The sequence below is a fragment of the Ixodes scapularis genome, unplaced genomic scaffold (genome assembly GCF_016920785.2).
Source record: "Ixodes scapularis isolate PalLabHiFi unplaced genomic scaffold, ASM1692078v2 PGA_scaffold5__190_contigs__length_132052651, whole genome shotgun sequence".
NCBI lineage: Eukaryota > Metazoa > Arthropoda > Arachnida > Ixodida > Ixodidae > Ixodes > Ixodes scapularis.
Genome location: NW_024609880.1, coordinates 22,652,566 through 22,672,425, shown reverse-complemented (window position 1 = coordinate 22,672,425; position 19,860 = coordinate 22,652,566). Strand labels below are relative to the sequence as shown.

Here is a 19,860-nt window from a genome sequence, read left to right as displayed (position 1 = left end):
GCACAAAGAAACAAATAAGTTGAAGAGTCAACTCAAGCAGCAAACTACGCCAGCTATGTCTTCAAGATTACCCTAACCTTTGAAAAAAATGTAAGAGGATGCTCAACTAAATGCCGAGACATTTTTGAGGGCTCAGAATCCATACACATTGAGAGCAGCTGTGCCTTAAAGCAGAGATCCGGAATCTCATATTGGGTTGGGCTTGGCGGTTAAAATGATCGAAATGAATTTCACAATAAATTTCGCAGCACACAGAGCAAAGGTTAGACTCCAATGGCTCGAATATGCGGCAGACATTTGAGAAACTCCGTCCAGCAGCGCAACATCCACCATTCTAATGCTGCCGAGTCAAATCGGTCCCTCGTTCGTGGCACACTTGTCACATGGAGAATTTTGTAGCTCTACACACAGTGGAATCTGGTTAAGGGGGGACACTACCCGGAGAAAAAAAGATTCTTCAAAAAACATTGATTTTTAAAGATTACATATTTACATCCATCTACATACAGAGAGTATTCCCAGAAATTTTCGCTAGTTTACACTGCATAGTTAATTTTTTATAAATTATTTTCTGTCCACCAAAGCTAAAGGAAAGGTAGGGTTTGGAGCACTTTGAACACATTTTTCTCCATTGAACCTTTTTGTATAAATTTCATTTTAGTCAATCTATCGTTTGAGAATGAAAATACAGGCAAGGCTCGTTCTTCCCTTTTCCTGACTGAAATTTAATAAGGAATGTGCCTATGGAGTTTGTTTGTCACTTTACGGATGTCTTTTATAAAAAATGTTGACTTTTTGTCGGAGACACAGAAGACCAAAAAGTAGACCAATTTCGCAGAAGAGAAAATTGATAGAAATCAATGACCTTTTACAAAAAGCTTTCCATAGGCACACCTCCTAGGCATTTTGCTACATATCTAGCGAATAAAAATCTTTAATATTGTGATAGTTTTCTGACGATAGATTAACTAAACAGTGTAGGGGTGCTGCTGATAGAAGCTGCCCTAATTTCCTTCCCACTAAACCGACAGACCTAAAATTTTGTTATGCACCCTCTAGCATGACCACCAGCCTACCCTGTAAATTTCATTAATTTTAAGCCAAGGGTTCAAAAGTTGACCCTCCCAGGGAGTGTCTCCCCTTAATTCAAACTTGCAGATAATTCAAACTAACATGCAGGTCCAGTTCCATGTATTTCTAGGATTGAAGCTCTTGGCAATTCAAACTTTGCATTATTAAAACAAAGTTCTGGTCCCCCTCGAGTTCAAATTCACGAGATTCTACTCTAATATCGCGGAGATGTCGCTTCAATGGCACGAGGAACAGTAAAAATGGAAATTTCAAACTGGTCATTTCATTTTAATTTTAAACATTCCCCCCCTCCCCCCCAAAAAATTAAGGTATTAAAACGATTGTCTACTGCACTATAGATATTTTATATGGAAAATGCCACCAGGTAGTTCTCCAGTCTTTGACATTCCAGAGGAGAACTTCCGGTATATAAAAAAAAATGAACAAAGGCCACCTTAACCCCACTGCTTGAAATGTAGATGAAACGTTTAACCACTAATTCTCCAGGTGAACGATAAAAGAACAAAGGGGTGTGAGATCTGTAAAATGTTTCGAGCATTCTTGTAAACCAACTTGCCTCCTCCAAGATGTAATATTGTATAGTTGAAGACCCTCGTTAACTCTCCAACTGAGTTGTCCGTGTAGAATTTATGCTTTCTGGGACTGGTGACGTAAGCAAGCTCAACAGGCTTGCAAAGACTGTGCCACTGGAAGTCGCTTGGGACCCAAGCGGCAGTTCATGTTTGTCAACAGCAAAAGGGTCTATACCAAATGATTCACGAAAAAAAAGTAGATGCACCGTACCAAACTTTTTTATATATGATAGACTTTGTATGCTGCCGTCGGCACATTAGCTTATGCAGCCACAATCTTCACCGCTTATCATCGTTTCTGTGTGCCTTATGATCATCACATGGTTTGATACTTGTTTTGTGGTTTTCTTAATCAAACAAGTGTCAAAACCACACGATAAATAATAAGGCAGGCACAAACAGTGATAAGATGTGCGGGATGGTTTTCTGTCCATGGACACAAAGAAACCTGACCTATGAGTCCTATACAGCTTCCCTGTGAAACCCCCAGCTCCACATGTCACATAGAATTGCAAACTGGTTAGTTTAGTGTTCTTTCTGAAGAAAAAAACTTGTGCCTGGAGGCGGTGATTGCAGAACCAGCTGAGCATCTTTCATGGTGATAATTCCTTAAGCGTGGCACAAATGAGCAGTGAAACCTGGCTAGGTGTACCACAGACGCACCGCGCATATTATCTGCATCAACCAGATTCGAGAGCCGTGGCGCCGATCGGAATTGACGTAAGGACGCCAGTACCGGATGCTATAATACTGTCGCACCCGTCTTCATCAGTCATGTGTACTCTGCTTTAGTCAAAGGTAATGAAGACAGGGCATCCGCAACTTTGGAGGCCGACTGGTACCGCCCGTTGGCAGACGTGCGACCAACCCGAACGGCAGGCACGACGTACCTGTCGAAGGCATACTCGCTCTCGGCGCGGAAGAAGTACACGTGGTTCCGGTATTGCAGCTTGAAGACAAACTCCTTGCTCATGTTGTCGTCTGGCCCGGGGACCGTCACAGTGTAGCCCAGCAGTGGCAGGCTGGCCAGCGGGGCAGACTCCTGCAATGCACACAATTTCACTCTCACCATGCACTTACCAGTAACCTTCTAAAGCCGTCCATGTCAACGCAGAATGTGTTTTAGGGCTGACTTTTAAAACTAAGGCGTCTCAAAAAGTTGTAAAAATATGCACGATAGTGCTGCCAGGTTTTTTTTGCGAAATTCACTTTGTCCCTGAGGAGAGTTGAACCAACAAACTGAGACACACAAAAGAATCCCTTGTGCTAATGAAACAACTTGGGAAAGTTATTTCAGGTTCTGATTACCTAAAATTCATTAATCCTTTTTAGAGGGATACTTCAACAAAATTTGAAATATACCCATCGTGTTCAGAAATAGGCTGAATATGATCCACAATATCCGTAAATGACAATCGCACGTTTGTATTTTGAGCCTGATGGCTGTATTTTTCGTTTTAAATGGCCCATTCTGGCAAGCGTTCGGAGAGCGGCCAATGGGGAGCACATGACATCCGGTACAATCGTGACATAGATCGTCTCGGGACAAACAAAGCTGCAGCGAGGCTGACGTCGACGGGATGTCCTAGCCGTTCAAGCCACCGAAGCGGCCGAAGCATGCTGGCGATCGGGCCACCGCAACTAACCCCAAAGCTGCTTTTGTACGAATTTTGAGTAATGGGTTAATCTTCTATAATCTTGTAGAGGGACAATAGCGACGTCTGAGACACACAAAAGAATCCCGATGACGTCAGGTTCAAAGCATGCATAATTCTAGGCGAGCGAGTTACTGTCACTACCTCTCAAGGTTCCTAGACGGGCATTACCAACAAGGCGTTAGCGAAATCCACCAGGTGCTCTTTGCTAATCGTTTAACTTGTTTAAAATTCCTTTTCATGTCTTTTTCAACGAGAGATTGGTGTGTCTGATGTGATACTGCTCCCTTGAACACAAATAGACCAAGAAATAATCGCCGAACTTTCGGGAAGAAAAACAGGAATATTTAGGAAAAATGTGATTTAATTGGTTCTATGGTGTTCTCTTATTTTAAAACATTTATATTTGATGTATAAAATTAGTGTTTGTTCTGCTTGCGAAATTAGTCAAAGACGCATCAGAATGACCTCCAGAAAACCCAGAGCAGCATGAATTTGAGCCATTTTTCTCTGCGTGGTTCTTTAAGGTATAACGTCGCACGCCATCACATTTACTCTGACAAGCAGGCCCAGCCGTCTCCTCTCCAATGCAGTCTTCTGTGACTTGAATTTCTCACGGAAATTTATGAACAAAATATTATTTCATGCACAGCGAAAAAGTATAGCTACACATCTATGGTAACATCCAAACACGTTTTTCGTTTTATGTAATTTTGGGGCATCTTCACAGTTTGTACACAAGAATTTGTCCTATCACAACCAAATTTGGCACGCATACACTTTAGAATATGCAGAATGCACTATTTAGGTTAGGTTAGGTTAGGTAGCCTGTTGAGCGGGTACTGTTGCTGCTGTAGTTGGAGCAACATCAAGATGTCCATGCCCCCCATGACCTGGTGCTACAGCAGCTTGAGCGAGGTCCGGGCGCAGTTCCTTTATCAAAACTAAACACGCAGCCGAGAGAGAACGCTCCGTTTTGCAAACATGGCGTCTTCATTGTGTGGCACGCCTCCTCGGAAGCCTTTGAACTCTTGCGATTCAAGGGCGTCTGTGGTCGATATTGTTGCTGATACTAGCCGAGCGAGGTGGGAGATGATGTCAGATAATCAGATTTTAGTTCCGACAGCGACGATTCGTCAAATAAGCCCGAAACATCGACAACTGCGTATCGGTAAGGCTTGTTTCGGTTTCGGTGTTCATGTTCTTTATTAGTCTCGCGTGAAAGTCAGGGCTGTTTGGCCTTGTGGACAATGCATTTAGTGGTTAGACAAGACACTCTAGTTGTAGTTTTTGTATAGTCTTTCTGTTTTCGCATGTGATGGCGATTTATTATGAACAAACATGCAGCCAAGGAGATAGTGTTCCGAGAAGACAGAGCTCTGCGAACATGGCATCTACGCAAAAAGATTGTCGGGGATTCCCATCTGAGTTGAATAATTTCGAATAAGAAAAAAAGACAAAAAGAGGTGCGGTGGCTACAGGATCAAAATGATTGATATCTTGAATGGAAAAACCTGTACACAAGGTAGGCTTTGCACATTCTGCCAACAAGCACGTGCTTGCAGAACGGAGGGGAAAAAGGAGGAGATACATAGTCACAGACCCCATCAAGAAGCAGCAGTTTGCCCACGACTACCGTAATGTCCCAAGTCACGCCCCGAAAGATAACCCGTCCTCATTTTGGTACTTCTGGTAATTGCACAGCCCTGGCCAATGGCGAACTTGCAGAAATGGTGTAACTTAGCCACGACAAGAGGTAAGCGAACACTGCTGGCTGGGAAGAAAAGTGGTCTTTGGTTCATTGAGGTGATGAACCAAAGACGACTGTCCCTGCAATCGCAAGTTTCGCAGGTCACACAATATAAACGAGCATTTTCTTTACTTTCTTTGATCACACAGCGAAAGTAAGCTTACTCCTTATTTTCACTCGATTGGCTTTCAATTTTAGGTGGGCTATCTCTCGGGATGTTACGGTACAATGTCAGAACGCTTGGAGCTAACAAATCAGACTATTTGATAGGATCGTACAATATCCTGATAAAGTGGGTTTGCTGTTGTTTTTTTGCTGCATGACATCTCAGCTGTCAACAGCTGCGTTCTTTTACAGCGAAGATGTTTATGGCTAGGGTTCTGTGGATTTTTCGTCTGCATGACCAAAAACTCTTATGTTTCGCACCGCCCTCTCTTTGTCAACGTTCCAAGCGCATGCACGCCTAATTTCCTTTCCTTCCACTCTCCTGGGGTGGCAGTCCCGTCGCGCATGTCTACGTTCCTCCAGCTCCTCCGGGTGGCAACAGCAGTGGTGTGATTGACCTAACCCGTTTTGGAGCACCTTTCGGAGCAGCCAAAACAGTGTTTTGGAGCAGCAAAAGTGGCTTTTGGAGCAGATATTCTTAGAAAAATAAAAATATTTGTTTTTAAGTGATGGAAAAACGAAGGGCACTTTGCTCGCCGCAATAAACACATTATGGTCAAGCTAGACCTCCTGGGCCCGTTTTCTCGAACATAACCGTGGGTTAAAGTTAACTATTGTCCCTAGAAGGGGGAATTCTAGGTCACGTGACTCGGAGAGCAGGGGCGCTAAGGGAGGAGCAGTACCTACAAGCAAAATGGCCGCGACGTTGCTTAATGAGGGCTAATAGTTCTGCTTGGTTCTGAACATTCATTTCAATCCGGCTGTTATATTAATGACGCACCATCAACCTAATAGCACGTCAAGCAAAGCAGTAGTTCAGAGGGACTACTGAACTAACTGACGGCAGCATTCCGCGAACGCATCACTCTTCAGCAGTCCGAGATCCAAGACATATGATGGCACATAAGCCTTGCAAGTGTTTTTATGGTGAGTAAAGAAATGTTTTGCGAACGAGTGTTGGTATATATTTATACTAACACGTTTAATTTGTTACACTATGCACGCCAACTCGTGAGCAGCGATTACCGTATTTACTCGATTCTAAGCCGGCATCGATTCTAGGCCGACCCCGCAAAAATGGCAGGGCCGAAAAAAAATTCTCGATTCTTGGCCGACCAAAAAGTATAGGAAAAACACCATAAATTAAACACAGAACGGAATTTATCTGCAATGTACAGCACTATTTCAGTCACTAATCCGACGGCATGCTCACGGTTAATGTCCGCATTTTTCCTGATCATTCGTCGTCCTCACTCGTATCTTTGTCACTGTCCACTTCCCACAACGCGTGGTCATCCGTACCGTCCAGGGCATTCGAGATGCAACACTTTCGGAACGACTTTACTATCAGTTCCGCCGGGATGTCGTCCCATGCGGCCGCGATCCAGCTCGTGGTGCCTTCCCTTCCGCGGTCCTGAGAACGCCATTCTTGTTGCCGCACATGCAAAGAGCTGACCACGCTGCTTTCTCCAGCGACGCACAATTTTTTCGTCCACGCCGAAGTCGCGCTGGGCTTGCAGGTTGGACGAGTGTTCAGCAGGCAAGACAACTTTCCTCTTAAAAGCCGCGGAGTAGTGGCATCGACTGGTCGATGCCATAGCGTCGAGTAGAGACGAACGTTCCGTGCGTTCCGTGGTACACAGCGTATCTTCCCGAAGCGATTTAGACAAGATGGCGTCCCGCGGTCATGGCGGAGCCGGATCCTCGTATCTAGGCCGACCCCCGAGTTTCGGATTTAATTTTTTTGGAAAAACTATCGGCCTAGATTCGAGTAAATAAGGTACGTTGCGCAGAAAGGGGGTTCTCCTCGATGAAGTGTTTGTTCCGGGTGAACAGCTGGGACATTATACTTTTTTTTTGTTCACAGTGCGCTGACAGTATGCCGACAGCATCGAGGTTTATACATATTCCCGGTGGCCAGCAATTCAACGGTGACAAGAAACTTAGCTTCTCGTCACGAGTGGGTCGGTTGGGCAAACGGAAGAGAGGGCAAACAGTTGAGATCAGCAGGAATCGCAGAAACGTGCGTAGCAAGGAACAAAACGAGACCACAGCACCGGCGTTGCCAGCCTGGAAGGCACACGGGAAAGTTATGCGTTGTTTATGGCGAAATATATTGAAGGAAATGTTTATTACATTTTCGAATATTCGTCGACAAACTCTAGCATAGTAGCTAAAATTTTTTCGTACCATCTGAAGCAAATAATCTGGTCTTTGAGTACAACATTACTATATTTTGACTTAAAATACAATACTAGATCGATAACAACCAGCAGAAAAAGAGGATAAACAAAATGACTGGCTTGTTTCGCCGATAGATCGCGCATCTTACTGCCCAATCAAAAATAATTATTGTTGTTCTATATCCAGCCGCTTATTACAGTACCTAGGTACTTTTTCCTACCTAGGCTCCGTGGTTTACCAAAATGGGTTTACCATTGCTTCGAGAAAACCGGCCCTGGGAGTCTTTCAATGTGTAACGAAAATGCCAATGACATGACACATTTTGCAGCGCTTCAGTTAAATTATACATATATATGTACCCGCTATAGATAAATAAGAACCAAACTGCAATATTAAAACTTATTTGAAAATGATCAGCTTAGTAGTAAATATCACGGCAGCAGGTTGACTAGTTATATATAAATGGAAGCAGTCTCCTATGATGAAACACGTAACTACTGCACAGCAATGCGAAATTGTACACAAGACAAAGGTGCATTACGAGTCTTAGCGGGTGCTTTTCTTTTCGCTTTTCGAAACTTTTTGAAAGGCTGCTCCAAGCCTCGCTTTGCCTTCGGCTAGTAATGAATGTCAACTTTCAATGTCTTCAAAGAGACATTGAGACATCCCACAAGTGTACAGTGCTGTAGGCGTTGCCGAGCGATTCCGAAAAACCGCTTGCCGCCGTTTCACTGGTTCCCGACGTGCCAGATTTTCGTCAAAAGTAAGCAAACATAAAAATGGATTGCAATCGTCCCGGCTGGTGCCTCTGTCGTACAGTCTTATTCGCATGCACATGAGGGCAACTTCGGCAGGCTTGCAGTTGCACGTGCTTCGTCGCATGAACGGAGATGGCTGTTCGACCGAAACCATGCTACTCCGCTCCGTTGCCAACTGGTTCCCCAAACTGTATGTAAAATGTATCTGTCTAGCAGACGACAAAAAAATCCAGCGGCACGTGCTGGCCAGGCGGGCAAACAAGGTACATGCTAAACACACACAAAAACAGAACCTGAGCGCATTGCTGCAAGACATCGCGAGCCAGGGTCAAAAAGTTCTTGGGGCGCTTTGTGCAACAACTGAACTCAAGACAAACAAGCGCGCTGTGCGTGTTCAGCGTGCATACATTGCCGTCTTTTGTTTTAGCTCACTTCTCTTCACCCACTTTCTTCTGCGGGAGATTTTTCATGTACCAAGGTTTCTCTCTCGAAAAAAAAAAAATACCGAGAGAAACCTAGGTAATCAATATTTTGACACAGCAAACTGAGTTAAAGAGGGATTCTTGTAGTAGCGTACGATTTAAAAAAGAACAGGAATGTTGATGAACATGCGGCAGTCCTTACACTTCAGTTTAGAAAGCGCAACATCTGCAGCAACGTGGGGACGGCAATGCCCGACGTTGCACGACCACGGTGACTGGCAGGCAGAGACCAAATAGTTTTCCAACGGCCATTGTTTTCAGGAGCGAGTGCTTCAACTCAGAAAGTAACTCCCGCCGAGCAAAAACGCGGTTTCGTATCACAGTATGACGGCATGGCTGGCCTGGTACCCGGTGCGCTACCGTCGGAGCATCCACACATGCCCACGTCTATCATTAAAAAAGTTTTAAAAAGACGCGAGACCAGACTTACGAGACGACGAGAGCGCGAAACGAGAGACGGCGGGAAAAGTCAAAGTCAAATTTGGGGGTTTTACGTGCCAAACCAACGACGGGCATCTGGCACGCCCCAGCGGAGGACTGAGGATTAATTTGGACCACCTGGGGATCTTTTGACGTGCAACCGAAAGCTCGGTTACACGGCGTCTTCTCCGCAATAAGCCTCCGTCAGATTGCGGCGGGAAAAACCATGCAAGACCGAACAAACCATTGATGCAGGGTACTTTGTGCCGGGCGGCCGCTTGCGCCACCTAGCTCACGGATGCTGAATTATGGTACTCAGTTTAGTTTTGGTTTCGAAAAGCAACCAAAATTGGTCCTATGACGCAGACTTGGCGCAGATTACCCTTATTCTGGCAGAATGTAGCAGGATGTAGCAGGGTTAGTCCCTTGGCGCAGTTTGGCGCAATTGGCGCAGCAATCACATCACTGCAATAGTCGTCTAGGCGAAATAATGACCACCGATCAAGACGACAATATATATGTGTGTGTACCTTTCGTAACGATGATCGCCAGTCAAGACAATAAATGCGTTTGTACCTTTGTTCAAAATTCTGTGTCACGTCTGTGTCGTGTGCTAAACAGCTTCGCTGGTCATTCACCATCACAGAGCAGAATGGCTCATGATTTTTTCAAGCACACTACAAGAAACATCCAAAAATTCCTGAACTCAACGAAACTGCGCATTCCGAAACCGGCTGCTCTCCCAACAGATTCTTTAACTTGATGCAGAGTATGTCCAACCCCTTCTACCCTTAACAATTGCATCACAAACAAACCCCCCCCCCCTCCCCCCTAAAAAAAAAGATTGTACAAGGAGTGCGAAGTTGAGCACAAGACAAATGTCTTCCGCAGTACTTCCTACATTTAGAGTCGAAACCAGATATATCGAATTCAGAGGGCATTGTAAAACAGTTCGATATATCGATAATTTGATATACAAAAATATGTTAACTTAAGCTCCAGTTAAAATTTCCGCGCGTCTCTGCTAATACCGAAGGCCCCACAAACGGGACCTCACCAAATAGAGCCTCCAAGAGCCGCTAAATAGAGTAGAGCTTAGTTTGTGAAGATCACAAACACTGCAGCGTTTACACAACGGTGCTTGACTTCCACAAACCCAGGCAACAAAACACGAAAATAATTTTAAAAAATTAAAGAACGGAAAACGTGAGCAGCATAAAAAACTTCCCATCCATAAAATAAAGTTAAGCAAGCAACAAAAAAGAAACCTCACTACGGTATACTCAAACAGCAAAAAAAAGAAAGGAAAAAAAAAAAAAATAACGGGCAGAGCAAAAAGGAAATAACGGGCAGAGCACCGCAATTTGCAGCCTTTCTTGCCTTTTAAATATGGCATATTTATTATTTTGTATATTCTGAAATATTTTAGCTGTCATTTTTGCCAAATTATCTGCCTATTTTTCTCGGTGTTGCACTGGTCACAATAATTTTGGTTTTCAGAAATTAAATCTTGCATAATTTATTAGACTCTTATTTCATGCTAATAGCATTAACAGTGATGTGATTGGCCTAAGCCGTTTTGGAGCACCTTTCGGAGCAGCCAAAACAGTGTTTTGGAGCAGCAAAAAGTGGCTTTTGGAGCAGATATTCTTAGAAAAATAAAAATATTTGTTTTAAGCGCTGGACAAAGGAAGGGCACTTCGCTCGCCACAATAAACAAATTATGGACAAGTTAGATGACCTCGGAGTCTTTCAAGATGTTAACTGAAATGCCAATGACACGACATATTTTGCAATACTTCAGTTAAAGGATACATATATATGTACCCACTACAGATAAATAAGAACCAAACTGCACATATTAAATTTATTTGAAAATGACCAGCTTAGTAGGAAATATGAAAGCATAAAGTTCACTAGTACATAGTAGTATAATAAATTGAAACAGTATCCGAGTGACGAAACACATAACTACTGCAGTGCAATACGAAACTGTACATATGAAAGAGGTGCAGTACGACTGGCCGGTGCTTTTCCTCTTCCTTTTCGAAACTTTCTGCAAGGCTGCTGCAAGCCTCACTTAGCTTTCGGCAAGTAATGAATGTCCACTTTCAATGTCTCCAAAGAGACGTTGAGACATCCCACAAGTGTACAGTGCTGCAGGCGTTGCCGAGCAATTCCGAATAACCTCTTGCCACCGTTTCACTGGTTACCGATGTGCCAGATTTTCGTCAAAAGCAAGCAAACGTAAAACAATGGATTGCAAGCGTCCCGGTTTGTGCCTCTGTCGTGCAATCATGTTCACATGCACGTAAGGGCAACTTCGGCAGCTTGCAGTTGCACGCGCTTCGTCGTGCGAGCGGAGATGGCTGTTCGATCAAAACCATGCCACTCCACTCCGTCGCCATCTGGTCCCCAAAATTGTATGCAAAATGTAACAGTGCAGCATACGACAAAAAAAACAAAAAAACAGTCTAGCCGCGCATGCTTGCCAGACCAGTAGGCGAGGCACAAGCTAATTTAAAAGGTTAAAAAGCGCAAACAAAACAAGGACAATAAAGCTAATCACAAAAAAAAAAGAAAAAAAGAAAAAAGAACCTGAGCGCATTAATGCAAGACATCGCGAGTCAGGGTCAAAAAGTTCTTGGAGCGCTTTGTGCAACGACTGAACTCGAGATAAACAAGTGCGCTGTACAGGTTCAGCGTGCAGATATTGCCTTTTTTGCTTTAGCTAACTTGTCTTAAACTTTCCTTTGCGACAGACTTTTCACGTACCGGGGTCCCTCTCAAAAGAAAGCCCACCAAGAGAAACCTAGGTAATTAGGTAATACTTCGACACAGCCGTCTTTGAGTTAAAGAGGAGTTTTTGTAGTAGCGTTTAATTTAAACAAGGACAGGATTGCAGCGGTCCTCATGTTTCAGTTTAGAAAGCGCCATATCTGCAGCAATATGTGTACGGGAACACCCGGCGTCATAACCACGGTGACTGGTAGGCAGGGACCAAAAATAGTTTTGCCATGGCCGTCTCTTTCAGAAGCCAGTGCTTCAGATCACAAAGTAACTACCACCGCGCAAAAACGTGGTTTCGTTTTACAACACGACGGCATGGCTGGTACCCGGCAAGCTAGCGTCGGGGCGTCCGCACACGCTTGCATCTATCGTTAAAATTTTTTTTAAAAGGATGCGAGACGAGACCCACGAGAGCGCGAAATGAGAAACGGCGGGAAAAACCATGCAAGACCGGATGGACGATTGATGCAGCATACTTTCCGTCGGGCGGCCGCTTGCGCCACCTAGCTCACGCAAGGTCAATTACGGTACTCAGTTTAGTTTCGGTTTTGAAAGGCGACCGAAATTGGTCCTTTGGCACAGGCTTGGCGCAGATTACCCATATTTCGGCGAAATGCAGCACGATGTAACAAGATTTGCCCCTTGGCGCAGTTTGGCGCAATTGGCACAACAATCACATCACTGCATTAAAGAAAGCAGTTCTCACGCTACACTTTGATATACTGCAAGAAATTTTAGAAGCATATGTTTTTTTAGAACTAAAAAAAGGATGCTGGGACCCTCCAAAAATGAGCAGTTTTCTCGTGGTAAGGAAAGAGTTAATTGGTTCACTTACTGTTCTGCTAATAGCCATTTTTGTGGCCAGTTTGATTCGTGTATTATTTTAGTTTCTATGTCTGCAGCACCCGTCAATCCCACAATGATGATCTCACCTGGAAAGACTTGTAGAAGAAGAGGCAGAAGTTGGTAAACACCACCCAGAGCTTTTGCCAGCCAGAGCTGTTCTTGAACTTTCTCAGCAGGTAGCCACTGAGGTAGTGCTGAAAGTGCAAGGTCATTCCATCAAGCAGCTGCAAGTCCCTCATGGGCAAAGAAATACAAGTGCTTTTACAAATAGAGGACAAAGCACAAGGTGCTTTGAGGAAGAGTCACTGATAGGCACATGCCAACAGTGGATTTTAAGTTCGAAGTAAATTCGAAGCAAATAGTAATTTCGCTTCGAATATTTTAAAATCGAATATTGAACAGTTTTTCTAACCCTTTCACCACTGTTGTACCATGCTTAAACAAAAACCCAGCTGAACTCGTAAAGGTTGTTCCCAAGCTTCCACTTGTCCACTTCTAAGCTCAGTTAATTTTAATGCAACTACCTTAAAATCCCGTGGAAGTGCCCCACTTTGTTCAAGCGCACACATTTCCCAAACTTGGGAATTCTGCAAATTAGACATTAAGGGCCCTGTTTGACTGGGCAAGTGCAGTGAAAGTAAAGTGGACACTGCCCCGGTATTTCACAGTATATTTATGAATTGTGGTCTCAGAAAGTCTAGTGGCTATGTTGGGGTGGCAAGCAAACAAAGATATGACATAAAATTAAACCTATAGATATTGTCACAGATGAAGGCAATGAGACAATAAATAATGAACTGAAAATAAAGGTTTAATCGACAAACTTATGTTAGAAACAAAAGAGGAACAACACACGACGAGAAAACAGCAGCAGCGAGGGTAGACGGCAGTGGCGGTCCTAGGAGAGGGGGGGGGGGGGGGGGGGGGGGCAAAGGGGGCAATCGCATTGCCCCAATTTGCTAGTTTTATTTTTTTTTCATGGAAAAAATTGGGAACACTAAAAGCCTTGTTTGCTGAACCAGTGAGCACTGGCAGCGATCAGAATTCTGTCCCCACACTAACACTAATCATCATCCCTTTTGTTAGAGGCTCGAAAGCCCATAGCAATTACAGTATACAGACCTATTTTCAATGAACTTAATGTGTGTGTATGTATCACAAAAAGAAAGATACACACACGTGCGCACATGCAGATATTGTCTGGAAATTTGGGAAGTGGCTTCTTGACCTTGATGAAGAATAAATAGACTTTCCACTACACGCCACCATACACACTTCCCAAATTACTTCAAAATTTGGGAATTCTCCTCTCAGGTAGCACGTCAGCCGTCGCCTTAGGATTGTTCCAAGTTACCGGAAGTTACCGGTACTGCTGGAATGAGGAACGCCTTGCCATCTATGACAAAAGTAGGCTTTTCTCCTCCCAAGAATGCGGGAGATCCCTTCTTTTTGATCACTTAAGGAGACAGCGCCAAGTGGCACCATGTTTTAGGATGACTATTATAGTAGGCCTGCTCGCACGCAAAGTTCAGACAGAGTAACTTTATATTTTGACAGACAAGCATGTCAAAATAGTTTATGAGATGCCATCTGCTTAAAGGAATACTGAACCGAAATTTCGCCATTTTTTTGGAAAAGATGTGAGCGATTGAGCACGAGCGACGAGACCAGTCACATCATGATTTCCATTCCCTCTCCTCCTCGCTCAGTCCCATCGAGCTGGTGAACTGAAGCGAGGAGAAGAGAAGCGAGGCCGCTTCCCCTCATTCTCAAATTCTCCCGGATGACAATAACGCCAAAGATGCCGCTTGATTGCGCCATTCTTTTACAAAAGTATGAACATCCGTTTGAGATATCGATGTATGAGTGATGTTTTGGAGTTCGAAGCGTCCCTCAATGCTTCCGTGGCCTTATTTTGCAAAATCCAAATTTCGGTTCAGAATTCCTTTAAAATGACACTGACAGGGTATTTATGCTCGCCGAGGTTTTTAGTTCTACAAGAAATATGAGAGCCCAACTACTCAGAACAGAATTTTCGGCTCGAAATTCGGTTTTCTTTCCGCACAAAAATCGCCGATCGAGAACTGGCCAATTTGAGTCACACTCACTCTCTTCTCCGTGGTCATGGGCCGTTTTCTAAGGTTTAGACACAACCACCAAATTTAATCAAAGTCGTGGGTTCTTGAAGGCACACACTCAATATTAAAAATACAAAAAATATATGAAACCCATTTTTCGTGGCTTCTAAAAAGCTGCAACTACGTTGATTGAAAAAAAAAAAAGTTGCATAGACAACCGGAAGCATTTTGTGCGTTCACTGCGTAATTCTCAATGTGGCGTCGTATCGCGTATCGTGGGACTCGCGGGCTGGACGGAGATGGCAGAGGACGACGGGCGTGGAACCTCTACTTCAAAACTGTCGTTCGCGGTACTGGCGAATCTGTCTTTGTTCGAAGAGAAATTTTGGACCGATCAAAACAATTAGGATCCATTCCGTTTTGACAATCCTGACCACCAAGCCGATTTTCACGAAAACGTCACCGAGCCGTCGCCCCTTCTCGTGGCTGAAGACATCGCTCGCGCAAACGTCAAGCTCAAAGTGCGTACTTCAAGTTGAATATGCGTGCGTATGATTTCTTTACTAGGTGCGAATGTGGCCAATCCGTGGTGCTGCCCGACTTCAAGCCTGGCAAGTGTTTTTGCTGCAGGGAAATTTGCAACAAACTTTCCCACCTACAGTCGACCGGCTGCATTACTACGAACGAGGGGTTCCCCCTCGTCTGCCTGAACATTACAATGCTAAAACCATCGTATTTCAAGCTCCACGATAGGAAGGTGCCTATGCCCAAGACATCCACAAGTCTATGTTGTCACGAAAAACAATTATTTCATGTGTTAGAGTAGCTTAGTGGAAAATTGTCTGCTTCACACGCAGAAGATCCTGGTTCAATCCCTCGTGTAGGGATAGAACTTTTTTTTTTTTGGTCCAACATTTTGCAAAATAGTTGTGGACGAAACGTTGCTGAGCTAAATGGTTTGGGACTCCCTTCTTGACACCTGCGAACTCAATGTAGTCAATTTGCCCAGATTTCCTCGACTGTCCCGGCCCCTAAATAAGTTTTCCCTTATTTTAGCCAATCGGAGCCAGCCATTGACACATAGCTACGAGCCTTCCCTCGTTATCACCGTTTACAAGCCCTGTATGTGTCTGCTTTATCTCCTCAATGCCAAGACAGGGGGGGCCCTTAGCTTTAGCCCAAAGCAAACGTTGGCTCCTCGAGACAAAAAAGGTTCTGAACTGCCAAGAAAAAGAAAGCCGAAATCGCCGCTGTCGCTACGCTGATTTTTGCCGAAATGCACTGGCATTTAGCGCGGGGGTTCCAGCTCCACATATTGTTTTCTTCGAAAAGCCAGTCTGTTCTCCCGGGCGTTGGTGGTTTCGAAAGCAGCCACCGCAGAACAGTTCTGTCTTCCAAGAGCTTATCTTTCTTGACGAGGATGGAGTGTTCGGCAAGTTGGTGATTCATAATGGTTAAGAAGTGCAACAGGACAACGGACAGAGAGGAAGACAGACACAGTGCTGTGCCTTCCTTTCTGTCGCTTGTCCTGTTGCGCTTTGTAACCACTATCTTTTCTCCCAGGTGTTGGCGGTTTCGCGCAAACTGCGCCGTCGCCACGCCTCGGTTTTACGTTGTCGAGTACGTCGTGCCACGGCCACTCGATCCCCTCTCGTAAGAGAAAAAGTGGACGTGACTGGTGACCGAACACAGCAAAAGAACACGGTGGGAACCGCGGCCTCACGAAACATGTCCAGTTCGGTCCGGTTCAGTCCAAACCACGACCGTCCTATGAAACACGACTGCATGCACCGGGGCAATGAACGCCTTTAAAAGAAGGAAAGTGACTTGCCAGGAAAGCCTGCTGGTGCTGCTGCCTGCCGATGCTGGTGTTGCGGTGCCAGCAGAGGTGCAGGGCGGTGTTAGAGTGCTGCGCCGGCTGGCCCGTCCACTTGCCGCCGGCGGGGCTCTCCTGGGGGGCACGGTCCAGTCGCTCGTCCGAGGAGTCTGGGAAGCAACAGGAACGTCACGGGAAAAGATACCGCAGGCTGTGGATGCAGCAGATTTGTGTTTCACGGTGCAAAGGACCCGCGGAAACCCGCCGAGAACTCGCATCTCACGGGAATGGATAGCACAGATCTTGGAAGCAGCAGATTCAAGTTTCATGGTGCAATAAACAGGCGGGAACCCGCTACAAATTTACCTGCCATGAGAACTGGTATTGTGCGCGCGCATCGTGGAAAAAAACACAGGATTTCGCTACAAACTTGAATGTCACGGAAACGGACTGCAGACGCGGGAGATTCGCATTTCAAGATGCAATGTACAGTGCTCGTCAAACTTATACGGAACACTTGTAGAATACTGAATGCAGAAAAAAGATAAAATATGAGAGAACTGTGAATATTGATGTGAAATGGGCATGTGTTCCAGATAAATTTGCTGAGCACCGTACATGCAGGAACAACTCGCATGTTACGGTAGCCGAAATCGCGCATGCACATCGCCGACGAAAACGCAGAAACCCGCTTTCAACTTGCTTGACGTAGCAGTTCATCGCGCGGTTCATGCGATTCCCGTCGGATATTGCGTGATGTCCTACTGGAATTGGGGGTTGGGCAGTGTTTGAAAGTTTTTATGCTACGGATTTTTAGACAGAAAAACGGGATGGGCAATTTCTCGGGGGAGGACGTCTTTACAAGATTTTATGGTAGGTCACGGGACATCATGTCATGTTTCATCAATTTACCCGCTACATCTAACGGGAAAACTGAATTTGTGTATAGGTTCCGTGACACAAAGTCAAGTGACGTCATTCTTCCCGTTAAAGTTAGCAGGAAACTGAATTGGTGTTGAGGTCACATAACATTTTCCCGCTACATCTAGCGAGGAAACTGATGCCGTGAAGGTCATGTGATGTCAATTTTACCACTAAATCTAGTGGGGAAACTGAAGTCATGAGACGTCACAGGCTACAGCTTCACAATATTTAACTTAATTTAATCCGACTTCACAAAATCCAGAGCAGCTAGCCAAAAGAATGTTTAACAAGTAATTAACTAAAATCTGCATATTAACATTTTAATCAATGACAATAAACATGGTTTCAATTAGAAACTTTTTGAGCATCATCGAAAACCACTAAATCAACTCATTTTCGAGAGATATAAGACTGGTACAGCATTTTTTGTTCTTTTGAAAAAAAAGGCTCAATTGGGATGCGTTCCTATGTTTCAGTTTTCTATCAGAGCACATCTTTGTATCAGCAGTCCTGCCCCCCCGTGGCTGAAGCGTGAAGCTATCGCCTCGCTTCTCTCATAGGTAGAAGGAAGTATTGCACATGCGCATTGTGGGCCTCGGCCACCAGGGAGCGGGACCGACAACGCAAAGGTGCACACCAACAGAAAACTGAAACCTAGAAAAGAGTCCAAAGTGAGCGTTTTTTTTCGGAGAGCCATAAAATGGTGCACTTGCCACGTACCTTTCTAAAATGAGCTGGTCTAGTGGTTTTCAACGACGCTCAGCAGATTTCTAATAGTCTCGTGCGAACAGTGGATTTTGCGTTCGAAGCGAATTCGAAACGAATAGTGGTTTTGGCCAAATAATTTTTATTAGAATATTGAATAGTTTTTCCACGCCTTTTACTACCATTGCATAATACTTAGACGAAAACCCAGCTAAACTTGTGAAGGTTGTTCCACTTGTTCATTTATAAGCTGAGTTTCATCTATCTATATTTATGAACTGTGATCTCAGAAGGTCTGGTGTCTTGGGATGGCAAGTAAATGACGGATTCAACATAAAATTAATCCTGTAGAGATGGTCAACTATACCCAGTGGAGGGAATTTACAAATCTTACTATATAAAATATTCTTTCTTTAATCTTGATAAAAAAAAATTAATCGCGCATGAGGAACGGAGGTTGTAAGGGCATCTCTGCCTAACATAGTATACTCTTGCATAACAGTTTAATTTTTAAACTTTTACTACAATGTAGATATACACAATCACAATGTTTATTTATTTATAAATACTGTATTTAATAAATACAGTATTTGTATAAATACTGCCGACTGTATTTTCATTTATTTTCAAATACAGTCAGCATAGGTGCACCATCCCGCTTTGAACATATGCTTTACTTCCAAGTACGCAATTGCGATATTCATACTTTTCCAAGTGTCTATTGCGGCAAGTTACCCCATTGAGTGCGCTTCTTACCAAGCACAGATGCGCTGCGGAGAAGCAACACCCGCAGAGCTCGCTTCCGCGGGTGTTGCTTCTCCGCAACGCACCGGTGCTTGGTAAGAAGCGCACTCAATGGGGCTAACCTGCCGCAATCAACACTTCGAAAAAAAAACAAAAAAACAATCGCATCTCCACGTGGTGAATGATGTTGATTAGGGCGAAGCTCTGGTGGTGCTTGGCTGCGTAGATGGTGAGCCGCAGCATGTCGAGCCTTTCGTTCGTTTTTATCCATGTCACGGTGCGGTCAAATGCTCAAATGCATATATAACCACGTTCCATACCACACATTCTCTTTCGAAAATGGATGAAAACGAACGAAAGGCTCGGCATGCTGCGGCTCGGCGTCTACGCAGACAAGCACCACCAGAGCTTCGCCCCAATCAACATCATTCACCACGTGGAGATGCGGTTGTGTTTTTTTGCCCTACACGAGCACGTGCTCACGCGCTCGTGAGCACGAGCACCCGACGCCGGACGGACATACGGACATGGCTAGCCTCTAAGGAGCTTTGCCCCTAAAACACGAATAGTGCAGTTCTTCTCGAAGCAAAGGTCGGATAGTGTATTATTCGGAACTACTATTTGAAATTTCAAATATTTGCACAACCCTAGTTTCTGATTGAAACCATTTGTTTATCTTTATTAATCAAACTTGATTAGTACATTTTAGTTAATTATTTAGTAGGTTTCTTTTCCAGTCCCCAACGTTCTCTGTGGCCGGCAGCTTGTTCGCGGTTCAACCATCCTATTTTTAGGGATTTTTCAAAATCTTTGCTGACACACTTGGTATGAGACACGCCTGTATGGCAGTGATAGCTGTTTGACAGAGTAATCTACAAT

At 44.4% G+C, this 19,860-nt stretch overlaps 1 protein-coding gene across 1 annotated transcript in view; it reads right to left on the bottom strand.

Annotated features, from left to right (window-relative positions):
• LOC8041800 (FERM, ARHGEF and pleckstrin domain-containing protein 2) overlaps positions 1 to 19,860 on the bottom strand; it is a 185,712-nt gene that overhangs the window by 7,553 nt on the left and 158,299 nt on the right. The window contains exons 23-25 of the mRNA XM_029986602.3: positions 16,624 to 16,778; positions 12,801 to 12,908; positions 2,555 to 2,706 (exon numbers count right to left, since the gene is read on the bottom strand). Of these exons, the coding sequence (XP_029842462.2) occupies positions 2,555 to 2,706; positions 12,801 to 12,908; positions 16,624 to 16,778 (415 nt within the window). The remainder of the gene's footprint in view (positions 1 to 2,554; positions 2,707 to 12,800; positions 12,909 to 16,623; positions 16,779 to 19,860) is intronic.